This window comes from Hyperolius riggenbachi, chromosome 12 (genome assembly GCF_040937935.1).
Source record: "Hyperolius riggenbachi isolate aHypRig1 chromosome 12, aHypRig1.pri, whole genome shotgun sequence".
Classification (NCBI taxonomy): Eukaryota; Metazoa; Chordata; class Amphibia; order Anura; family Hyperoliidae; genus Hyperolius; species Hyperolius riggenbachi.
Window position 1 is genome coordinate 89,707,472 of NC_090657.1, and position 23,694 is coordinate 89,731,165.

Genomic DNA, 23,694 nt, shown 5'->3' on the forward strand with positions numbered 1-23,694 from the left:
TCAGAACGGAAATATTCCAGTTGCTTTCAGTTATATTTCAGCAGCTGTCCGTTACAAATGAAAGTGCAAGGTAATGTCTAGGTTTCCCTATGGCTCAAGTGGTGTGATATTACAGTTTAAGAGTGTACTGACCAAAAAGCTGTTATGAGGTAATGGCCATTTTTAAAATGGAGGATGGAGAAATACATTGATCACAGTGGACAAATGGGACGCAGGAGAGGAGAAAGAGATTGAGAAGTAGACTACATGGGAGGTAAGTATGACCTGTGTATGGTTATTTTGACTTTTTATTTTCAGTTCAGGTTCTCTTTAACTTCAGAGGCAGGTCTCCTGCTAAGTAATCTGAAGGCATAAAACCTCTGTCGCTGTGCAAAGATTCCTGACAACAAAATAATAATTAGAAGTTCAATAGGCCTGTGGGAGAGAGGTCTGATTAAATCATGTTTAATGTCAAACTTTCATTAAAATTCAGACATATGTTTTCAACTCTTTATCACTAAAGCAGAGAGAGAAGAGAGGAAGCTGTGCCTCGGTGATAAATCTGTGAGTGATGGCTTCCGCTGCAGTACTCTCTCCAAAAGATTGTGGGGGGGTAGAGATGGGTGGCCCACCTTTGCATGGTGTTGGGTGGAAGGGATCGGGGATTTTCAGCACACACTGGCTGTATTAGCACTATGGGTCCTTTTCCACTACACAGCTAAATCGCAAATCGCTAGGGTTGCTACTTTATCATAGAAATCATGAGAAGTATTTTCCACTATAGTAATTCGATTTTCAAAAAATCATGAGAAGTATTTTCCACTATAGTAATTCGATTTTCAAATCGCAATCGGATTCTGGAGTGATTTTAAGAGGGATAATGCAATGCAAATCACAATCGCATAACAAAATTAATGAAAAATCGCAATCGCTGGCGTTTGTGATTGCTAGTGGAAAAGGGCCCTATGGGGAGGGGGAGAGAAAAAGGAGACAATTTAATTTTATCTGGCAAGGTGGCCATTTTCCTAGACCAGGGATGCCAAACAGGTCCATTGAGGTCCTCACACATTTTTGACACAGTTCAAATTAATTGATGGGCCTTAATCAGTAAAGATGTGGTCCATCAGGTAGAACACATTCCTCTTTCTCAGTCCATACTAAACACTGGCCTGGATCTGGCCCTCCAGACCTGGAGTTCAACACCTGTGACCTATAAAATAACATTTTAAACATCAGAAAAAAACAGCAGGGGCAGCGAAATGGTGACAGAGGGGGTCCTGAAGACATCAGGATTCCAGTAGGTTTTGTTTTTTTCTTTAGGTTGTGCAACTAACAGGTTTGGTTAAAGCAAAACCTGTGAGATGAAGAGGTGTGTGTGTGGGGGGGGGGGGGGGGGGGGAAGAAACTTACTTCAGTAGAGGGAAACTCTGGTTTTGGGGAGTCCCAGCACTGGGACAACAAGGTGGATAGGGACGTAGAAGCTTCTACTTTAGTACCCATTTGGGGTACTTTTTCACTACAGGTACACTTAAAGGATACCACAACTGACATGTGGCATAATGAGATAGACATGGGTATGTGTAGTGCCTAGCACACAAATAACTATGCTGTGTTCCTTTTTTTCTTTCTCTGCCTGAAAGAGGTAAATATCAGGTATGTAAGTGGCTGACTCAGTCCTGACTCAGACAGGAAGTGACTACAGTGTGACCTTCACTGATAAGAAATTCCAACTATAAAACACTTTCCTAGCAGAAAATGTCTTCTGAGAGCAAGAAAGAGATAAAAAAGGGGGAATTTCTTATCAGTGAGGGTCACACTGTAGTCACTTCCTGTCTGAGTCAGGACTGAGTCAGGCACTTACATACCTGATATTTACCTCTTTCAGGCAGAGAAAGAAAAAAAGGAACACAGCACCCATGTCTATCTCATTATGCCACATGTCAGTTGTGGTATCCTTTAACCACTTGAGGACCTAGGGGTTTCTACCCCTTAAGGACCGGCCACTTTTTTTCCATTCAGACCACTGCAGCTTTCACGGTTTATTGCTCGCTCATACAACCTACCACCTAAATGAATTTTGGCTCCTTTTCTTGTCACTAATAAAGCTTTCTTTTGGTGCTATTTGATTGCTCCTGCGATTTTTACTTTTTATTATATTCATCAAAAAAGACATGAATTTTGGCAAAAAAATGATTTTTTTAACTTTCTGTGCTGACATTTTTCAAATAAAGTAAAATTTCTGTATACATGCAGCGCAAAAAATGTGGACAAACATGTTTTTTAATAAAAAAAAACCATTCAGTGTATATTTATTGGTTTGGGTAAAAGTTATAGCGTTTACAAACTATGGTGCAAAAAGTGAATTTTCCCATTTTCAAGCGGCTAGAATTCCAGGATAGTATAAATACCCCCCAAATGACCCCATTTTGGAAAGAAGACATCCCAAAGTATTCACTGAGAGGCATAGTGAGTTCATAGAAGATATTATTTTTTGTCACAAGTAAGCGGAAAATGACACTTTGTGAGAAAAAAAAAAGTTTCCATTTCTTCTAACTTGCGAAAAAAAAAAATGAAATCTGCCACGGACTCACCATGCCCCTCTCTGAATACCTTGAAGGGTCTACTTTCCAAAATGGGATCATTTGTGGGGTGTGTTTACTGTCCTGACATTTTGGGGGGTGCTAAATTGTAAGCACCCCTGTAAAGCCTAAAGGTGCTCATTGGACTTTGGACCCCTTAGCGCAGTTAGGCTGCAAAAAAGTGCCACACATGTCGTATTGCCGTACTCAGGAGAAGTAGTATAATGTGTTTTGGGGTGTATTTTTACACATACCCATGCTGGGTGGGAGAAATATCTCTGTAAATGACAATTTGTTAATTTTTTTTTTACACACAATTGTCCATTTACAGAGATATTTCTCCCACTCAGCATGGGTATGTGTAAAAATACACCACAAAACACATTATACTACTTCTCCTGAGTACGGCGATACCACATGTGTGGCACTTTTTTGCACCCTAACTGCGCTAAAGGGCCCAAAGTCCAATGAGTACCTTTAGGATTTCACAGGACTTTATTTTTTGTCAAAAGTTAGCGGAAAAATGACACTTTGTGAAAAAACACAATTAAAATCAATTTCCGCTAACTTTTGACAAAAAATAAAATCTTTTATGAACTCACCATACTCCTAACGGAATACCTTGGAGTGTCTTCTTTCTAAAATGGGGTCATTTGTGGGGTTCCTATACTGCCCTGGCATTTTAGGGGCCCTAAACCGTGAGGAGTAGTCTTGAAACGAAATTTCTCAAAATGACCTGTGAAATCCTAAAGGTACTCATTGGACTTTGGGCCCTTTAGCGCAGTTAGGGTGCAAAAAAGTGCCACACATGTGGTATCGCCATACTCGGGAGAAGTAGTACAATGTGTTTTGGGGTGTATTTTTACACATACCCATGCTGGGTGGGAGAAATACCTCTGTAAATGGACAATTGTGTGTAAAAAAATCAAAAGATTGTCATTTACAGAGGTATTTCTCCCACCCAGCATGGGTATGTGTAAAAATACACCCCAAAACACATTGTACTACTTCTCCCGAGTACGGCGATACCACATGTGTGGCACTTTTTTGCACCCTAACTGCACTAAGGGGCCCAAAGTCCAATGAGTACCTTTAGGATTTCACAGGTCATTTTTGTTTCAAGACTACTCCTCACGGTTTAGGGCCCCTAAAATGCCAGGGCAGTATAGGAACCCCACTAATGACCCCATTTTAGAAAGAAGACACCCCAAGGTATTCCGTTAGGAGTATGGTGAGTTCATAGAAGTTTTTATTTTTTTGTCACAAGTTAGCGGAAATTGATTTTAATAGTTTTTTTTCAAAAAGTGTCATTTTCCGCTAACTTGTGACAAAAAATAAAATCTTCTATGAACTCACCATACTCCGTACGGAATACCTTTGGGTGTCTTCTTTCTAGAATGGGGTCATTTGTGGGGTTCCTATACTGCCCTGGCATTTTAGGGGCCCTAAACCGTGAGGAGTAGTCTTGAAACCAAATGTCGCAAAATGACCTGTGAAATCCTAAAGGTACTCATTGGACTTTGGGCCCCTTAGCGTACTTACGGTGTAAAAAAGTGCCACACATGTGGTACCGCTGTACTCAGGAGAAGTAGTATAATGCGTTTTGGGGTGTATTTTTACACATACCCATGCTAAGTGGGAGAAATCTCTCTGTAAATGACAATTGTTTAATTTTTTTACACACAATTGTCCATTTACATAGAAATTTCTCCCACCCAGCATGGGTATGTGTAAAAATACACCCCAAAACACATTATACTACTTTTCCTGAGTACGGCGGTACCACATGTGTGACACTTTTTTGCAGCCTAGGTGCGCTAAGGGGCCCAACGTCCTATTCACAGGTCATTTTGAAGCATTTGTTTTCTAGACTACTCCTCACGGTTTAGGGCCCCTAAAATGCCAGGGCAGTATAGGAACCCCACAAGTGACCCCATTTTAGAAAGAAGACATCCCAAGGTATTCCGTTAGGTATATGGCGAGTTCATAGAAGATTTTATTTTTTGTCACAAGTTAGTGAAAAATGACACTTTGTGAAAAAAAACCAATAAAAATTAATTTCCGCTAACTTTTGACAAAAAATAAAATCTTCTATGAACTCGTCATACACCTAACAGAATACCTTGGGGTGTCTTTTTCTAAAATGGGGTCACTTGTGGGGTTCCTATACCGCCCTGGCATTTTACAGGCCCAAAACCGTGAGTAGTCTGGAAACCAAATGTCTCAAAATGACTGTTCAGGGGTATAAGCATCTGCAAATTTTGATGACAGGTGGTCTATGAGGGGGCGAATTTTGTGGAACCGGTCATAAGCAGGGTGGCCTTTTAGATGACAGGTTGTATTGGGCCTGATCTGATGGATAGGAGTGCTAGGGGGGTGACAGGAGGTGATTGATGGGTGTCTCAGGGGGTGGTTAGAGGGGAAAATAGATGCAATCAATGCACTGGGGAGGTGATCGGAAGGGGGTCTGAGGGATTGGCCGAGTGATCAGGAGCCCACACGGGGCAAATTGGGGCCTGATCTGATGGGTAGGTGTGCTAGGGGGTGACAGGAGGTGATTGATGGGTGTCTCAAGGTGTGATTAGAGGGGGGAATAGATGCAAGCAATGCACTGGCGAGGTGATCAGGGCTGGGGTCTGAGGGCATTCTGAGGGTGTGGGCGGGTGATTGAGTGCCCTAGGGGCAGATAGGGGTCTAATCTGATAGGTAGCAGTGACAGGGGGTGATTGATGGGTAATTAGTGGGTGTTTAGGGTAGAGAATAGATGGAAACACTGCGCTTGGGTGGTGATCTGATGTCAGATCTGCGGGCGATCTATTGGTGTGGGTGGGTGATCAGTTTGCCCGCAAGGGGCAGGTTAGGGGCTGATTAATGGGTGGCAGTGACAGCGGGTGATTGATGGGTGGCAGTGACAGGGGGTGATTGATGGGTGGCAGTGACAGGGGGTGATTGATGGGTGATTGATAGGTGATTGACAGGTAATCAGTGGGTTATTACAGGGGAGAACAGATGTAAATATTGCACTGGCGAATTGATAAGGGGGGGTCTGAGGGCAATCTGAGCGTGTAGGCGGGCGATTGGGTGCCCGCAAGGGGCAGATTAGGGTCTGATCTGATGGGTAACAGTGACAGGTGGTGATAGGGGGTGATTGATGGGTGATTAGTGGGTGTTTAGAGGAGAGAATAGATGGAAACACTGCGCTTGGGTGGTGATCTGATGTCGGATCTGCGGGCGATCTATTGGTGTGGGTGGGTGATCAGTTTGCCCGCAAGGGGCAGGTTAGGGGCTGATTGTTGGGTGGCAGTGACAGGGGGTGATTGATGGGTGATAGGTGATTGGCAGGTGATTGACAGGTGATCAGTGGGTTATTACAGGGAAGGACAGATGTAAATATTGCACTGGGGAATTGATAAAGGGGGGTCTGAGGGCAATCTGAGCGTGTAGGCGGGTGATTGGGTGCCCGCAAGGGGCAGATTAGGGTCTGATCTGATAGGTAACAGTGACAGGTGGTGATAGGGAGTGATTGATGGGTGATTTATGGGTAATTAGTGGGTGTTTAGAGGAGAGAATAGATGTAAACGCTGCGCTTGGGTGGTGATCTGATGTCGGATCTGCGGGCGATCTATTGGTGTGGGTGGGTGATCAGATTGCACGCAAGGGGCAGGTTAGGGGCTGATTGTTGGGTGGCAGTGACAGGGGGTGATTGATGGGTGATAGGTGATTGGCAGGTGATTGACAGGTGATCAGTGGGTTATTACAGGGAAGGACAGATGTAATTAATGCACCGGCGAATTGATAAGGGGGGGGGGGGGGTCTTAGGGCAATCTGAGCGTGTGGGCGGGTGATTGGGTGCCTGCAAGGGGCAGATTAGGGTCTGATCTGATAGGTAACAGTGACAGGTGGTGATAGGGGGTGATTGATGGGTGATTGATGGGTAATTAGTGGGTGTTTAGAGAAGATAACAGATGTAAACGATACATTTGGGAGGTAATCTGACGGCGGGTTTGCGGGCGATCTAATGGTGTGGGTGGGTGATCAGATTGCCCGCAAGGGGCAGGTTAGGGGCTGATTGATGGGTGGCAGTGACAGGGGGTGATTGATGGGTGATAGGTGATTGGCAGGTGATTGACAGGTGATCAGTGGGTTATTACAGGGAAGAACAGATGTAATTAATGCACTGGTGAATTGATAAGGGGGGGGGTCAGAGGGCAATCTGAGCGTGTGGGCGGGTGATTGGGTGCCCGCAAGGGGCAGATTAGGGTCTGATCTGATAGGTAAAAGTGACAGGTGGTGATAGGGGGTGATTGATGGGTAATTAGTGGGTGTTTAGAGGAGAGAATAGATGTAAACAATGGATTTGGGAGGTGATCTGATGTCGGATCTGTGGGCGATCTATTGGTGTGGGGGGGGGTGATCAGATTGCCCGCAAGGAGCAGGTTAGGGGCTGATTGATGGGTGGCAGTGACAGGGGGTGATTGACGGGTGATTGACGGGTGATTGACAGGTGATTGACAGGTGATCAGGGGAATAGATGCATACAGTAAACAGGGGGAGGGGTGGTCTGGGGGGGGGGGGTCTGGGGAGAATCTGAGGGGTGGGGGGTGATCAGGAGGGGGCAGGGAGCAGGGGGGGGGGGGGATAAAAAAAAATAGCGTTGACAGATAGTGACAGGGAGTGATTGATGGGTGATTAGGGGGGTGATTGGGTGCAAACAGGGGTCTGGGGGGTGGGCAGGGGGGGGTCTGATGGGTGCTGTGGGCGATCTGGGGCAGGGGGGGGAGAAATCAGTGTGCTTGGGTGCAGACTAGGGTGGCTGCAGCCTGCCCTGGTGGTCCCTCGGACACTGGGACCACCAGGGCAGGAGGCAGCCTGTATAATACACTTTGTAAACATTACAAAGTGTATTATACACTTTGTATGCGGCGATCGCGGGGTTAACATCCCGCCGGCGCTTCCGTATAGCCGGCGGGATGTTGCGGCGAGCGAGCGGTGACAGGCGCCGGCGGAGGATCGCGTCACGGATGACGCGATCGCTCCGCCCATGCCCTTAGAAGGACCGCCGCCTCTGTGGGTGAGCCGGTCCTTCAGGGCTCCACTTCCCGGCCGCCTCTGTGCGTTAGGCGGTCGGGAAGTGGTTAAAGTAGTTATCAGCAGCAGTAAGCCACGTAGAACGTGGGCTTTATTGACAGCGGCGGTTCACGCATGTGCAGTGAGGACGACCTTGTTATCAGCCTCCGCACCGTGCATGGAGACCGGGACGCGGGGCACAGAGCGTAGCGTTCGGCGTGAGACAGTTGGCTGCAAGGGCCTGGAGAAAGCCCTAGGTGAGTAAAGCTCATTTTTTCAATTTTGGTTGATAACTCCTTTAAACCACTTCAGCCTTCAGTGTTGTTTCACCTTATGCATCCGAGTAACTTTCACCTCCCATTCATTCGCCAATAACTTTATCACTAGTTATCACAATGAAATAATCTAGGTCTTGTTTTTTCCGCCACCATTTAGGCTTTCTTTGGGTGGTACATTTTGCTAAGAATTATTTTATTATAAATCCATTTTAACAGGAAGATTAAGAAAAAAAATTGAAAAAATTCATTATTCCTCGGTTTTTGGCCATTATAGTTTTAAAATAATACATGCTACCTTAATTAAACCCCATGTATTTTATTTGCCCATTTGTCCTGGTTATTGCACCGTTTAAATTATGTCCCTTTAACAAATGTATGGCGTTGATATTTTATTTGAAAATAAAAGGTAAATTTTTTCAGTTTTTGCATCCATCACTTATTACAAGCCCATAATTTAACCACTTAAGTACCAGCAGTCTCTGCCCCCTTAAGGACCAGAGACCTCTGGTACAAGAAACAGCAGAATCCCAATGAATCGCTGCACATATCCGCCGCAATCGCCGTCACCGCCGCACGTCGGGATCCTGACCCACCCACTCTGCCATTCCTGTGAGCCGGGGAGGAGCCACTTTCATTGGCTCCTGACCCTGCCTATTAATGTAAGCGAATTACGTTAATAGACAAGGTCAGAAGCCAATGAAATTGGCTCCTGACCTGCCCACAGGGCTCTGCCGTCATAGAGACGGCAGAGCAAGTGAGCTGTGGCAGGGAAACAACAGCGGGATTGTCAGGAGTGAGAACGTGCGGCGTTGATTGATTGAAATCTACGCCCTGCCAGCCAGATAGCCATCAAAACAGTGTGCAGATTTCAATCAGCATGGTCCGAAACTAGTCAAAAAATAATAACAGTAATATACCTTACTACATACATATTAAAAACGTTCAGTGCCTAAGGTAACTGTATTTTCTATTTTATTTTTTTTTACAAAATTTTATTTGTGTAGCTGTGGGAGGTAAAGGGCTAATTTTAAAAGTAAATTTTTATCCCTCAATGTAATGTTACTATTTGGCCACAAGATGTCCTTGCAGCTCACTTCTGCATGAGTAGTATTACTACGCAAAACGGAAGTAATGCATGGACGTGACAGTAGGGGCTTTGTGAAAGACAGAGCCGTCTCGTAGACGGTGTCGGTCTTTCATACAGGGACTTTGATTAATGAAAGGGCTCCGTTTCCATTTATTGATGTCCGGGCTAACCGGTGGCGGCGGGAGCGCGCACGCGGAGGTCAGCTGCAGTAGTGTAGCCTATCTGGATGTAAATATCCGTCCAGATGGACTGATTGGTTAAGCTTAATAGTATATTATTGTTTATATAGCAGCAACATCTTCTGCAATTCTATTCCCCACGATAGTCACATATCTATATGTATCTTGTAGTGTATGTATCATAGTCTAGGGATAATTTAGGGGGAAACCAATTAACTTATCTGTAGGTTTCTGGGATGTGAAAGGAAACCCACACAGACTTGCGGAGAACATACAAACTCCATACCATGCCTGGGATATGAACCAGGGACCCAGCGCTGCAAGACGAGAGTGCTAACCGCTAGCATAATGGCCAGTGTATATTATGTGGAATGTACATAACAGTGACAATCCAGACTCTTGAGCTTATTCAAAATCACATGCAGAAGTATCCCTACATACAGAGATGGGCAGTCTCTTACCTATAAATCCCATGCTGCGGCCCAATACAAATATCCCATTCAGTGCTCCAATATCTATATATTCATCGGCTTCTTCCCTGCAAAACAAACACAAAACCATCAGTCATTCTCTTAATGCAGATGTATTACTCTTGTATTGCTCTAGGCAGGTGTGTCTGTCCAGAAATCTCTAGTTAACCACTTGCCGACCGCACGCTTATACCGTGCGTCGGCAAAGTGGCAGCTGCAGGACCAGCGACGCAGTACTGCGTCGCCAGCTGCAGGCTGATTAATCAGGAAGCAGCCGCTCGCGCGAGCGGCTGCTTCCTGTCAATTCACGGCGGGGGCTCCGTGAATAGCCTGCGGGCCGCTATTGTTTACATTGTACGGCGCTGCTGCGCAGCAGCGCCGTAAGGCAGATCGGCGATCCCCGGCCAATCAGCGGCCGGGGATCGCCGCCATGTGACAGGGGACGTCCTGTCACTGGCTGCACAGGACGGATAGCGCCTGTGCAGCCCGGATCACCGGGTAGGGGACAGGTAGGAGAGGGAGGGGGGAATTTCGCCGCGGAGGGGGGCTTTGAGGTGCCCCCCCCCCCCGCTAAATGCCTGCAGGCAGGAGCGATCAGACCCCCCCTGCACATCATCCCCATAGGGGGGAAAAAAGGGGGGCGATCTGATCGCTCTGTGTGCCCTCTGATCTGTGCTGGGGGCTGCAGAGCCCACCCAGCACAGATCCCATTAAACAGGGCTGGTCCTTAACTATTTCACATTCCTGGACGTGAAACTCACGTCCAGGAAGCCATGTGCGCTCCTGCGCGTCCACGCGGCCGATCGCGCGCGTGCACGCGCGCGATCGGCCGGCGGTTTGTTAGCCAGTGAATCAGTGAATCGGGCAACGGTGCCCGATCACTGATTCCTCTCCCCCGCAGAAAAAGCGACAGCTTCTCTCGGAAGCTACGCTTTTTCTGCCTCCTATGTCGCTCTAAGCGTACGTGGTACGCTTAGAGTGACGTCACTGTAAACAACTCATGGCTGCCATCATGTGGCCAAAAAGTAAACTACATCTAAATGTTAAATAAAAATAAAAATACACATATATTTACAAAAAAAATACAATTTCAATCCCACCCTCCCAAAAATACCCACATAAAATGTTTAATTAAAAAAAAAAAAAAAACATTACAATTAAAAAAAAAAAAAAAACACAAATATTTACCTAAGGGTCTAAACTTTTTAAATATCTATGTAAAGATGAAATATTTCTTTTTTTTTTTTTTATTATAAGCTTGTAAATAGTGATGAATGCAAAACGGAAAAAATGCACTTTTATTTCCAAATAAAATATTGTCGCCATACATTGTGATAGGGACATAATTTAAATGGTGTAATAAACGGGACAAATGGGCATATACAATACGTGGGTTTTAATTATGGAGGCATGTATTATTTTAAAACTATAATTGCCGAAAAGTGAGAAATAATGATTTGTTTCCGTTTTCTTCTTATTCTTCCTTTTAAAATGCATTTACAGTAAAGTGGCTCTTAGTAAAATGTACCCCCCAAAGAAAGCCTAATTGGTGGCGGAAAAAACAAGATATAGATCAGTTCATTGTGATAAGTAGTAATAAAGTTATAGGCTAATGAATGGGAGGTGAACATTGTTCGGATGCATGAAGCGAAAAACGACTGAATGCGAACTGGTTAAGGGGGGGTAAAGGGTGGGTCCTCAAATGGTTAAGAGATCGTTAAAGCCCAGGCTTCAACAAAGAACATTCTAATAGCAACCAAGCTCATTAGTGAATATAACAGTGTGTGAAGGGATGCCTTGTTTAGTTGGTCTTTAACCCCCTTGGCGGTATGAAAAATACCGCCAGGGGGCAGCGCAGCAGTTTTTAAAAAAATTTTTTTTTTAAAAAAATCATGTAGCGAGCCGAGGGCTCCGGCGATAGGCGATCAGGAAATCCCGTTCAAAGAACGGGATTTCCTGGAGGGCTTCCCCCGTCGCCATAGCGACGGGGCGGAATGACGTCACCGACGTCATTGGGAGACCCGATCCACCCCTTGGCGCTGCCTGGCACTGATTGGCCAGGCAGCGCAGGGGTCTGGGGGGGGGCCGCGCGCCGCACCGGATAGCGCGCGATCGGGCGCGCGGTGGCGGCGATTGGGGTGCTGGCGCAGCTAGCAAAGTGCTAGCTGCGTCCAGCAAAAAAAAAAAATTATGTAAATCGGCCCAGCAGGGCCTGAGCGGCACCCTCAGGCGGCTTACCCCGTGTCACACACGGGGTTACCGCTAAGGAGGTTAAAGTATACCAATCACAAAGCTGGGTACTCCAAAACCAAACACAAAATAAGTAAGTAGTTACCCAAAGGAAAAACCTGCATAGTAGAACAATTAACTATTCCAGAAATATTAGCTGCTCAAAGTGCATATTTTGCAAACTTTGACTTTAGACCCACCCCTTTCTTCTCCCAAGTGTTGCAGTAGGTCCTTTGTGTTATGGGTGACTTTACTGCCCAACATTGGAGATGTGGAGCTCATCTTACTCTTTTTTTCTTTTTAACAGCCTATGTTTCGGGAACCAATGGATAAAGCGCAGATCCACTTAACATATATAGTTTACCTAGTGAAAGAGCCACAGTTCCTCAGCAGATCAACGAAAGCAACACCGATCAGACCATCAACATTTAGGATAAGATTAGGTTTCTGGAAGATAAAAGTACATGAGTTAACAAGTTCAACCTTCATAACCTCCAAGATTCCTAATTTAGAAGCAAAATACACCTCCCCACCAGGCTCACCAATCCAACCCACCAAAGCAGTTGGATTAACACCATGGATTGCAATCAGAGCCGGCCTTTGGGGCCACAGGCCCCGCGCTTGAGCAGGCCCCGCACCACTTGACCGCCCCCCTGCCCCCCGGCTCTACCTCCCTCGCTCGCTCTCCCCTCTGAACTAATGTGCGGGTGGCTGGCAGCGGGCGGAACTTACCTTCCATCTCGTGCCAGCGCCTACATATACTGGGCACATATACCCCTGCCTACATATACTGGGCACATATACCCCTGCCTACATATACTGGGCACATATACCCCTGTCTACATATACTGGGCACATATACCCCTGGCTACATTACCCCCTGGCTACATATACTGGGCACATATACACCTGGCTACATATACTGGGCACATACACCTGGCTACATATACTGGGCACATATACCCCTGGCTACATATACTGGGCACATATACCCCTGGCTACATATACTGGGAACATATACCCATGGCTACATATACTGGGCGCATATACCCCTGGCTACATATACTGGGCACATATACCCCTGGCTACATATACTGGGCACATATACCCCTGGCTACATATACTGGGCACATATACCCCTGGCTACATATACTGGTCACATATACCCCTGGCTACATATACTGGGCACATATACCCCTGGCTACCTGTTTTGGGGACATCTCTACCCCTGGCTACCTGTTCTGGAGACATCTATACCGCTGGCCACCTATTCTGGGGACATCTATACCACTGGCCACCTATTCTGGGGACACCTATAGACCTGGGGCTACCTATTTTTGGGGAACCACTGTTGTCAGATTGAGTGTATTTTGCGGAACTGCTGCCAGGTGAGAGCTGTCTACCATATTGAGGGGGCATTCTGCCTATTTATGTGAAATGCTGTCTATTTATGTGCCTCATGACTGCTGAATTTGTCTTGTTGGGGGCCTCATGGTTACTGAATTTTTCTTGTTGGGGGCCTCATGGTTACTGAATTTGTCTTGTTGGGGGCCTCATGATTTGTTGGGGGCCTCAAGATCGCTGAATTTGTCTTGTTGGGGGCCTCATGATTGCTGAATTTGTCTTGTTGGGGGCCTCATGATTGCTGAGTTGGTCATGTTGGGGCCCTCATGATTGCTGAATTGGCTGAATTTTGCAAGACAAAAGTTACTACAACAATGTGAATTTTGTGAAACGTGAACCTTAGAATTTCCAAAATTAACTGAAGCATGAGCTCCCCCCACCCCCGCACTTAAAGGGACTCCGAGCTCTGAAAAAAATGGAAAGTTGTACTCACCAGGGGCTTTTTCCAGCCCAGTGCTGGTCGGGAGGTCCCACGCCGGCGTCCTGGCTCCTCTCCTTCTCCCCGCTCCGGAATGGCTGGCAGGCCGCAGCCCGGGTGACACTCTCCCGAGTGTCGGGCTGCTTCTTCCGCATATGACGCGGATTACGTCACACGCCGGCCGCCTCGCGTCATCACGGCGGCCGGCGTGAAAGTACTGCGCATGCGCGAACAAAGCGTGCATGCGCAGTACTTTCACGCCGGCCGCCGTGATGACGCGAGGCGGCCGGCGTGTGACGTAATCCGCGTCATATGCGGAAGAAGCAGCCCGACACTCGGGAGAGTGTCACCCGGGCTGCGGCCTGCCAGCCATTCCGGAGCGGGGAGAAGGAGAGGAGCCAGGACGCCGGCGTGGGACCTCCGACCAGCACTGGGCTGGAAAAAGCCCCTGGTGAGTACAACTTTCCATTTTTTTCAGAGCTCGGAGTCCCTTTAAAACCACCATGCAAATGTTTGTTTTTATATTGGTTGGCTTAGTGGCCTTTACCTGACATAATGGTTTTAAAACAATAATAATAATAAGGAATACTGCATTAAAGGCGGACAAGCCCATGAACGTGGTGATACGGTATATGGCCTACACTTATGGCTCTAGGCCCCGCATGCGACACTCGCCCCAGGCCCCGCATACTCTAAGGCCGCCTCTGATTGCAATATTGTAATAGTGTTCCTGTCAGCAGATATCACTAACAATTTGCCGAATATAACAAGTTTACCCAGCACATGGTGTATATACTATATGTGCACACTATTCCCATGCTCTACCTTTGTTACTGTCTGTTTCTGCTTTGGGTCTCCCAATGCCCTCTCCAACTTAATTTACAGTAGGTAGGACACAAACCTCAGTGTACTGGTAAGCACATTTAACTTTCAATATTTTTGTCATTACTTAATACACTGCAGTCTGTGAGCCACATCTGCTTTGTATCTGGTTACCTTACAGGTGACCACAACAGTCTGTCAATACCCAATTGTACACTTCATTTTACCTGAATCCTATGTACAATACAAGTGGCTGTACGTTTTTGTCTCGAGCAAGGGTGTCAAATTCAAACACAAAATGGGCTGAAATTAAACACTTTGACCAAGTCGCGGGCCAACCTCAATGTCTAGTGGCCAACTCCCTCCCTTATAAAAGTTCCCTGGTGTCTTGTGGCCACCTTCCCTCCCCTATATGGTTTCCTGTTGGTCCCCTCCCTCCCCCCATAGTTCCCTGGTGTGTAAATTCCCCCCCCCCCTTGTACCCCTCAATAGTTCCCTAGTGTCTAGTACCCCCCCCCCCATATGGCTTTCCTGGTGACCTAGGGTTTCACCTCCAATATAGCCTTCCTGGTGGTCTAGAGTGGGCCAAACCTAATGAAAAGTGGGAAAACCACTTGTGGGACAAATTTGATGGGTTGTCACATTAGGCCCGCCGGCCAGAGATTGACTTGCATGTCTTAGAGTTACCTCAAGACAGCTATTAGAATTTACCTTATTCAGTTTTGGCTTTAGTTGGAATTTTACTCTCCCCTCCCACCCAGCACAAGTTTCCTTTATTACTATTTGTTAAGCAATTTGCTTTTCTGTTAATGCTGAAATCTGCTCTGCCGACATCTAAATCTCAGCAAATACATGTTAGTAACGTCTGATGGCGTGTTTTAGGTCACACTGTGCAGAAAATATCAGTTATAAATAACCCACCTTTGAAGTAGTGATTTTCTCCACTTCCAGGGCATAGTCTAGCAGCGGAGTAGCTGGGAAATTCTGCTTTACGTAGTCCTTAAGGATCTGGACTCTCATGTCTGGGTTGTTGATCTGAAAAAATATAAAGACAAAGTCTTGGTAACCATCTCTGACGTCTAGATTATATTGATATGTAAAGAGTCATTTTGAAACACTATGTAAAGTATTTAAAGAAGATACTAAAATGTAAACTACATACAAATACGAAGTACACTTTTTCCAGAGTAAAATGAGCCATTTTACTGCAGACAGCTTCCGCAACATCTCTGTCCCTCTGTGCTATGTGTGTACAGCTGTCGCACAGAGGGACCTGGCGACAAACTGTTGCTGCATTGTCTGTTGTCTGCTTGCAACTGCAGACATTTGTGCCATTGTTTGGGAAGGGTTTTCTTTTAAAAATAAAGAAAACCCTAAGAACCCCCTACCTACGAGAAGATCAGCTAGTTCAAAATCTGTCGGTAATGTCAGATTTCTACTACTTACTGTACGTGACAGCAACATAGGAGAAAGTAATTTATGGCTCATTTAACTCCGGAAGAAACGTACTTCTTACTTGTATATATTAACATGTATTTTAAATGTGAAGCTCTCCGCGGCAGAGGTGCTTTAAGCAATGTACATACAAATGAGAAGACACAATATACTTTTATTATTCATGCATGGGACAGTGCTCGAATAAAAAAAGGCCTCCTCCGATTACTAACCTTACATGAGCTTAAAGAGAATCTGTATTGTTAAAAATCGCACAAAAGTAAACATACCAGTGCGTTAGGGGAAATCTATTACCCTCTGACACAATTTCGCCGCTCCTCGCCACATTAAAAGTGGTTAAAAACAGTTTTTAAAAGTTTGTTTCTAAACAAACAAAATGGCCACCAAAACAGGAAGTAGGTTGATGTACAGTATGTCCACACATAGAAAATACATCCATACACAAGCAGGCTGTATACAGCATTCCTTTTGAATCTCAAGAGATCATTTGTGTGTTTCTTTCCCCCTGTTCTCATGCACTGAAGTTTCAGGCTGCTCGTTTCTTCCTGCAAACAGCTTTACCCTTGTCTGTAATTCTTCAGAATGTGAAAGCCCAGCCAGCTCAGAGGACGATTTATCCAGCTTGTAAAAGATAAGAGAGAAGCTGCTCTAATCTAAATAACACACAGGCAGTGTGCATAGAGGGGCCTGGAGGGGGGAGTGCATAGCAGAACCACAACACTGAAGAACTTGGCAGCCTTCCAGACACAGGCCGACAAGTCTGACAGGGGAAAGATACATTGATTTATTACAGAGACTGTGATAGTACAAAGTGCTGCAGTAAGCCAGAACACATTAGAATAGCTTTTGGAACTTGTAGGATGATAAAAAACAGGATGCAATTTTTGTTACGGAGTCTCTTTAAAGCGAACTGAGCAAGGCTAACTGCATTTTTGTTTAATTGAACCTTCCCATAAGGGAGGTTTGTAATTTAGTGTGCGGTGGGAGTGAGAAATTGGGGTGAGGACCATTACTTACCTACAGGGGCTGTTCCTGTGGCCTCTCCTCCATATGGTGGTTGCCATCTCCTCTGCACAGTGCCAAATTATCTTTATCCTTTTGGTCATGTACATCTCAGCACTCTGCAGTGGGCGACCACCGGCCCCAGTAAAGGAAAATATGGCACCGTGCGGAGGAGATGGCAACTACCATACGGACGAGAAGCCACAGAATCAGCCCCCCATAGGTAAATCATGCTCCTCAATGCCCGACACAAGGTTACATGCCTCCTTTATGGGTTCAAGTAAAAAAGAATACTCTGTTTTTTAGTTCGCTTTAATGACAGGGAAATAATATATGCCATATTTTGGACAAATCTGTAGCAGGGGGCAACTACACTTGCAATTCTATAATATTATGTTCCATTATATGAACATTCAGCAACTATAGGCTATGCCCATATCTTTCAGATTGGAGGAAAGCACAAACTATGACCAGGTATGTCCACCTCACGTATTTAAATGACTGCCAGTAGCCTAAATTGCCCGTGCATGGAGATTTACCATACATCGGATAAGTTAGGACTAAATGCTCAAAGATAAGTGCCAAAATCATTGTCAAAAAATAGAGTAGAGTATCGGCAAGAACATTTTACTCTATCAGGAATAGATGTTAGTAAATACAAAATGCCAGAGAAGAACCTGCAGAAGACAGAACTCAGCACTGCTCTACCCAAAACAGGACAATCTGTGTAATACAAGCTGCTATTTAAAGCGCATCTGAACTCTGCTTCAAACTTTTACTTACCTGGGGCTTCTTTTAGCCCTCCATAGTCTGTAAGGTCCCTCGGCGTGCGAGCCAAACCTCAGTTGCGCCGACTGCGCATGCTTCATCCTAGCACAACTGGAGTTTAGGTCGCTCATCTTACAAGGAAAACCAGGGAGAATGGAGGGGGCCCAGGGGACGCCGATGGACCTCACGGACTATGAGGGGCTGGAAGAAACCCCAGGTAACTAAAAAGTCTATAAATGTTTATAGTTGTTTACATCTAAAATAATTGAACTTGTGTAGTTGTTCAAAAAGCATGATTTTCCATCCATATAACTTGAATTAATATTCAAAGTGAATTAATCTGCTTGACAAAATTATTAAAGGTGGATGTATGAAGTGCTCCCACACTGCAAGAAATCACCTGCAGGCCAACAAGAACAATGCAGTAACCATGCCAAGTACATTTTTATCGGCAGCTGTTGGTTACTATGCATGTTGTAATTTGTCTTATGAGAGGACACTTACAGATTTAACTCGGTGGCCAATGCCCATAATCAGTTTGCCATCCTTTTTCATCTTGTTCACAAATTCCATTGGGATGAGACCACTGTCAAACGCTTTGCTGAACATCTTGGCAGCGGCATCAAGGGCTCCTCCAAATCGATCTCCCTGTAAATAAACATAGATATCAGTAGCAAGTATAAGAAGCTGGGGTTTTACAGAATTGAGCGAGGGACCAGTTCTTCTCCATCTAATAGTGTGCAGTCATTATGGACTTACGATGGTGAGCAGGCCAGACGTAAGACTGGAGATGAGATCTTTTCCGGCTCTGGCACACACAATGGTGTTGTGGGCTCCAGATACAGCCGGCCCGTGGTCAGCCGTTACCATTAGGCACATTTCAATAAAGTGAGAAGCATATTTGGGAACCCTAATGAAAGAGAGAAAAGGGATTACAATCATCCATTTACTCAAGGCCATAATAATGGATACCCATTGTTACACTAAGTATTCACCTTCTTTGGAACCACAGTAGCCCTAACACACCACCAATTCCAAGATCCTCCTTGAAGACATCAGTGATGGGCATGCCTGCATAGATTAGCTCCTGGCCCCTCTCATCACATATACTGGTCATGAATGAGGCAGGTTTCCTGATCAATCCCAGCTCCTGGTGGCAGCAAACAAGGAAACAAGGCTGTCAGTCACAACAGGTACAAGAAAATTCCAAGCAGAAATCATACTAACATCTTACATAACTGAATTTTAATATGCCTTACAGGTTTGAACACCAGTAGCCTGGACATCCAACAGCATTCAGGATGTAACTATAGCTCACATGGTATAAATAGCTCTGGCTGCATGCAGTAGACAGGACACTTTTTAGGATAGGGCCATAGCTGTGAGCAGACCTGGCTGCAATGTAGGCATGGCCCGATCCTAAAGGGTGTCCTCTGTCTACTGCATGCAGCCAGAGCTATATCTGTCACGAAAACCGTACAATTTAAAATACTTGTAAACACATAAAAATAAGTCCATTTCTTCCAAAGTAAAAATGAGCCATAAATTACTCTTCTCCAATGTTGCTATCACTTACAGTAAGTAGTAGAAATCTAACATTTTTAAAGGCACTCAGTGACCCAACGTGTCCTATTGTTCGCCTTCCCCACTGTGAAGCGCGTCATGCAAGCGTACTTCGCCTGCACATGACACGCTTCACAGCGGGGAAGGGGAACAATAGGACGTGTTGCCTGGAGCCGACTGGCAGTCGCCGAAAACGAAACTAAGTCGCAGCGGGGGATCGGATGACACTTGAGGAGCTGCGAGGGCACAGGACGGCTGCAGGGGGCTTGGGAAAGCCCCAGGTAAGTGAAACTTTTTTCCTATCCACAGTTAAGGTTCCCTTTAACTATGTAGGTGTTTGTATTTCTACTATTGAATGTCCTGACTGTACAGTGTCTTCAATTTCTCAAGTATATTTGTTCCCCATTATTTGTTTTGTAATATGTATAGCGCTACGGAAGATGTTGGCGCTATATAAATAAAAAATAATAATAACCTATGGTTAGTATATACGATGGTACCTTGCTATAATTTCTGGGATAGCAGGGCAAATTCTGGGAATGCAGTACCTGCTGTTTCTTTTGTCAGCCAGGCACAGCATATATACCCACAACAGCCCAGCTGATTTATCACCTCCTCTGTTGGTGCTACTGGAGAAATAGCTTGTAGACACTAGTTTGATGGTGATCAGAGGCATCCTGGGAGCTGAGATCACCATGTCTAAAGCCTAGTACTCACATATAAGGGAACGTCACCCAGCAGGGATGGAGACTGGATCCCTTAGCCAACATTGCAGGGCTAAGGCTATAAAGACACGTCGCTAGCCTGCTATGTGGGGGAGGAGAAGAGCCGATGGAGTTAGGCGCAAGGTGCAGCATGTGGTGTGAGGAGTGAGAATAGAGAACAATCGTCTTGGCCTGCACTTGGCTGAGTTGATCCACTGGGCTGTTTTCACTAGCTGCCTTGGACTCATTGAGGGCCTCTGTACACGCTATATTCTTAGAGGGATGGCTGTTATTGGCCACCTCGGCTATGTTTAATCAAAACATATAAGTAAAGCGCAATGACCTGTATAGGGAAAGTGGAGGAAGTCTGGAACAGCACAATCTAATCATGCGGTTGGTGGGTGTGTACAAGTTGTTTCAAAGACTTGTGCTTGTTTTGAATGTGTAGTCTATCATTTCTCTTGCGTGCGCAGTGTGTCTATTGAGTTGGTGGTTTAGCCATCTAGGCGTGTGGATATACAGGTTGTGTGCTTCGTCAGGTTGTGTGCTTTGTCGTGTGGTTGTGTGCATGTTAGAGCCTTAAGAAGCATGGACTACTCTGCCTCCCCTGTCCCACATGGTATGCTCTGCTCCTGCCAACACAGTCAATGGCTTCTGTGAACTGCAGATTGGTCTGGATTTTTGTTAAACACAGATTTTAAGAAAATAATTTCTCAAAGGTTGTTTAATCACGCCACAGAAAAACAACAAAACAAAAAACTAGAAATGTGCAATATGCAATTACTACAAAACCATTGATGATTGTTCTGTTTTAAGGTTAACAGATTACTATCACCTGGCAATATGGGATCATGGTGACTATAGCAGTTGCTATCAACATGACAGTGGAATAATCCGCACAATACCATTATAATCTAACCTGGCTATTTCTACCCACTGAACTGAATCAGAGGAAGCCCTACATTGACATCCAAAGAAACCAGAAGGTAAACAAAGACAATAATACACTTACCCTTGCCCAATTGTAGTCCATAGGCACAGTAGGAGGTGGTACTTCCTCTGCTGGTACAATTTCTCCCTTGGCAACCAAATCTTCATATACAGACCTTTGCAAAATAGCAAGAAAATGATTATCTTGACTGCTCATTTAAAGTGAACCTGAACCGAATACAATTATTTAACCACTTGAGGACCATGGTGTTAAACCTCTCCCCCCCCCCCCCCCCCCCCCCCCCAGTGACCAGGCTGTTTTTTCCTAATCAGGCCACTGCAGCTTTAAGGCCTCGGTATCCCCCCCACACACTTTTTCCCCCACCAACAGAGCCTTCTGTTGGTGGGGTCAGATCACCCTCCAGATGTTTGTTTATTTATAAATAAATATTTATGCCTATTTTTTTATTAAATGTCCTCTTTTTTATTATTTTAATTCCCCTCCCTCCCCCGTCTGCCTATCACAGCGATCGGCTGTAATAGGCTTCAGCCCATCACTGCCTAACACTCCTGAGTCCCCCAGGGTGACAGCCGTGTGACATGGCTGTCCCCAATACAGCGCTGCTGTAGATCGCAGCGCTGCACTAACTAAATAGATGGCGTCTAACAGTCTCCGAGCATTGATCGCCGCTAAGAGACTGAATTCCAAGCAGAGATTCTCCTGCAAAACCCAGCAAGATGCGGTCATTCTGTAGTTAAAACACCGTAAACACATGATGTACCTGCAAAAGAATATTACATACTTACCTCGCTATCAGTTCCTCTCAGAAGCTCACCATTTTCTTCTAACAATGATTCCTTACAGTCCTGACAAGATTTTTAAATATATCAGTTGCTGTCAGTCGCTATCAGTTGCTGTCAGTTATAACTGAAAGGACAACGGATGTGCAAGGTAATGCCCATGTTTCTCCAAGGCTCAAGTGGGCAATATTACAGTTTAACAGTGTGCCGACCCCGAAGCTGTTACAGGGTCATTGTCATTTTTTAAAATGGTGGATGAAGAATTCCATTGATCACAGTGGGCAAACAGAATGCAGGAGAAGAGAAAGAGATTGATGAGTAGACTATGCGGGAGGTAAGTATGATGTGTTTATGTTTCTTTTGACTTTTAATTTTCAGTTCACGTTTGCTTTAAAGTGGACCTGAACTCTTGCACTGAACAGAAGAAAAACTTAAAGAAATGCACCCTGTATGTATTTACAGAGTTTAGCCCGTTTAATTCCCCCAAATTTGTGTCTAATCACAAACTGTAATCTGATCTCTCCCCTGTGTCACCTGACTGCCCCGGCAGAGATGGCAGATAAGCTCATTTGAAAGCACAGCTAGAAACAATATGTCTGCTTCCATGAATCAGGAAGTAAAAACAGTGCAGATTTATTTTAGGATTTGTATCAGCTGTAACAAAAAAATGTTTTTGTTTAAAGGTTATTATGACATTGTGTATCGTTTAGAGCAGAGAGGACGTTCTGAGTTTAGGTCCGCTTTAAACAGGTATAAAATGGTTTGTATATGTTAATATTGGTGAACATCCTGGAGGACGTTTGAAGCCAGACGTATATCTATAAGACCATGTTCTTACTTGGCTTGTCAATGATTTTTTTCTCTTTTACCCAATCATCACGACAAAATACTCACTGGATGACATCCCCGAGCTCATCAAAGCTGCGCGGCACATATACTCCAGATTCTTTCAAAGCCTGATTTTTGGCTACAGCAGTCTCAGAGGCCTGATTGGCGCAGGCTCCTGCATGTCCAAACTGTACCTGCAATGCAAACAAACAAGTATAAAATCTGTACTCAGAGTTGGACAGTGACATTTTGTGGTATAAAAGAACAATACATAGAGAATGTTGTTATACTTCCATTTACAGTGGCTTGCAAAAGTATTCAGCCCCCTTGAAGTTTTACACATTTTGTCATATTACTGCCACAAACATGAATCAATTTTATTGGAAATCCACGTGAAAGACCAACACAAAGTGGTGTACACGTGAGAAGTGGATCGAAAATCATACATGATTCCAAACATTTTTTACAAATAAATAACTGCAAAGTGGGGTGTGCGTAATTATTCAGCCCCCTTTGGTCTGAGTGCAGTCAGTTGCCCATAGACATTGCCTGATGAGTGCTAATGACTAAATAGAGTGCACCTGTGTGTAATCTAATGTCAGTACAAATACAGCTGCTCTGTGAGGGCCTCAGAGGTTGTCTAAGACAATATTGGAAGCAACACCACCATGAAGTCCAAAGAACACACCAGACAGGTCAAGAATAAGGTTACTGAGAAATGTAAAGCAGGCTTAGGCTACAAAACGATTTCCAAAGCCTTGAACATTCCACGGAGCACTGTTCAAGCGATCATTCAGAAATGGAAGGAGTATGGCACAACTGTAAACCTACCAAGACAAGGCCATCCACCTAAACTCACAGGCCGAACAAGGAGAGCGCTGATCAGAAATGCAGTCAAGAGGCCCATGGTGACTCTGGACGAGCTGTAGAGATCTACAGCTCAGGTGGGGGAATCTGTCCATAGGACAACTATTAGTCATGCACTGTACAAAGTTGGCCTTTATGGAAGAGTGGCAAGAAGAAAGCCATTGTTAACAGAAAAGCATAAGAAGTCCCGTTTGCAGTTTGCCACAAGCCATGTGGGGGAAACAGCAAACATGTGGGAGAAGGCTCTCTGGTCGGATGAGACCA

General features: G+C 45.1%; 1 protein-coding gene across 2 annotated transcripts in view; it reads right to left on the bottom strand.

Moving 5' to 3' along the window:
- The window catches only part of ACLY (ATP citrate lyase), a 129,920-nt gene that overhangs the window by 1,001 nt on the left and 105,225 nt on the right, over positions 1-23,694 (bottom strand). For both annotated transcript variants that reach the window (XM_068263107.1, XM_068263106.1), the window contains 8 exons: positions 22,630-22,757; positions 21,017-21,110; positions 18,733-18,887; positions 18,497-18,647; positions 18,242-18,385; positions 15,434-15,547; positions 12,233-12,315; positions 9,631-9,707 (listed from right to left, as the gene is read on the bottom strand). In XM_068263107.1, the coding sequence (XP_068119208.1) occupies positions 9,631-9,707; positions 12,233-12,315; positions 15,434-15,547; positions 18,242-18,385; positions 18,497-18,647; positions 18,733-18,887; positions 21,017-21,110; positions 22,630-22,757 (946 nt within the window). The remainder of the gene's footprint in view (positions 1-9,630; positions 9,708-12,232; positions 12,316-15,433; positions 15,548-18,241; positions 18,386-18,496; positions 18,648-18,732; positions 18,888-21,016; positions 21,111-22,629; positions 22,758-23,694) is intronic.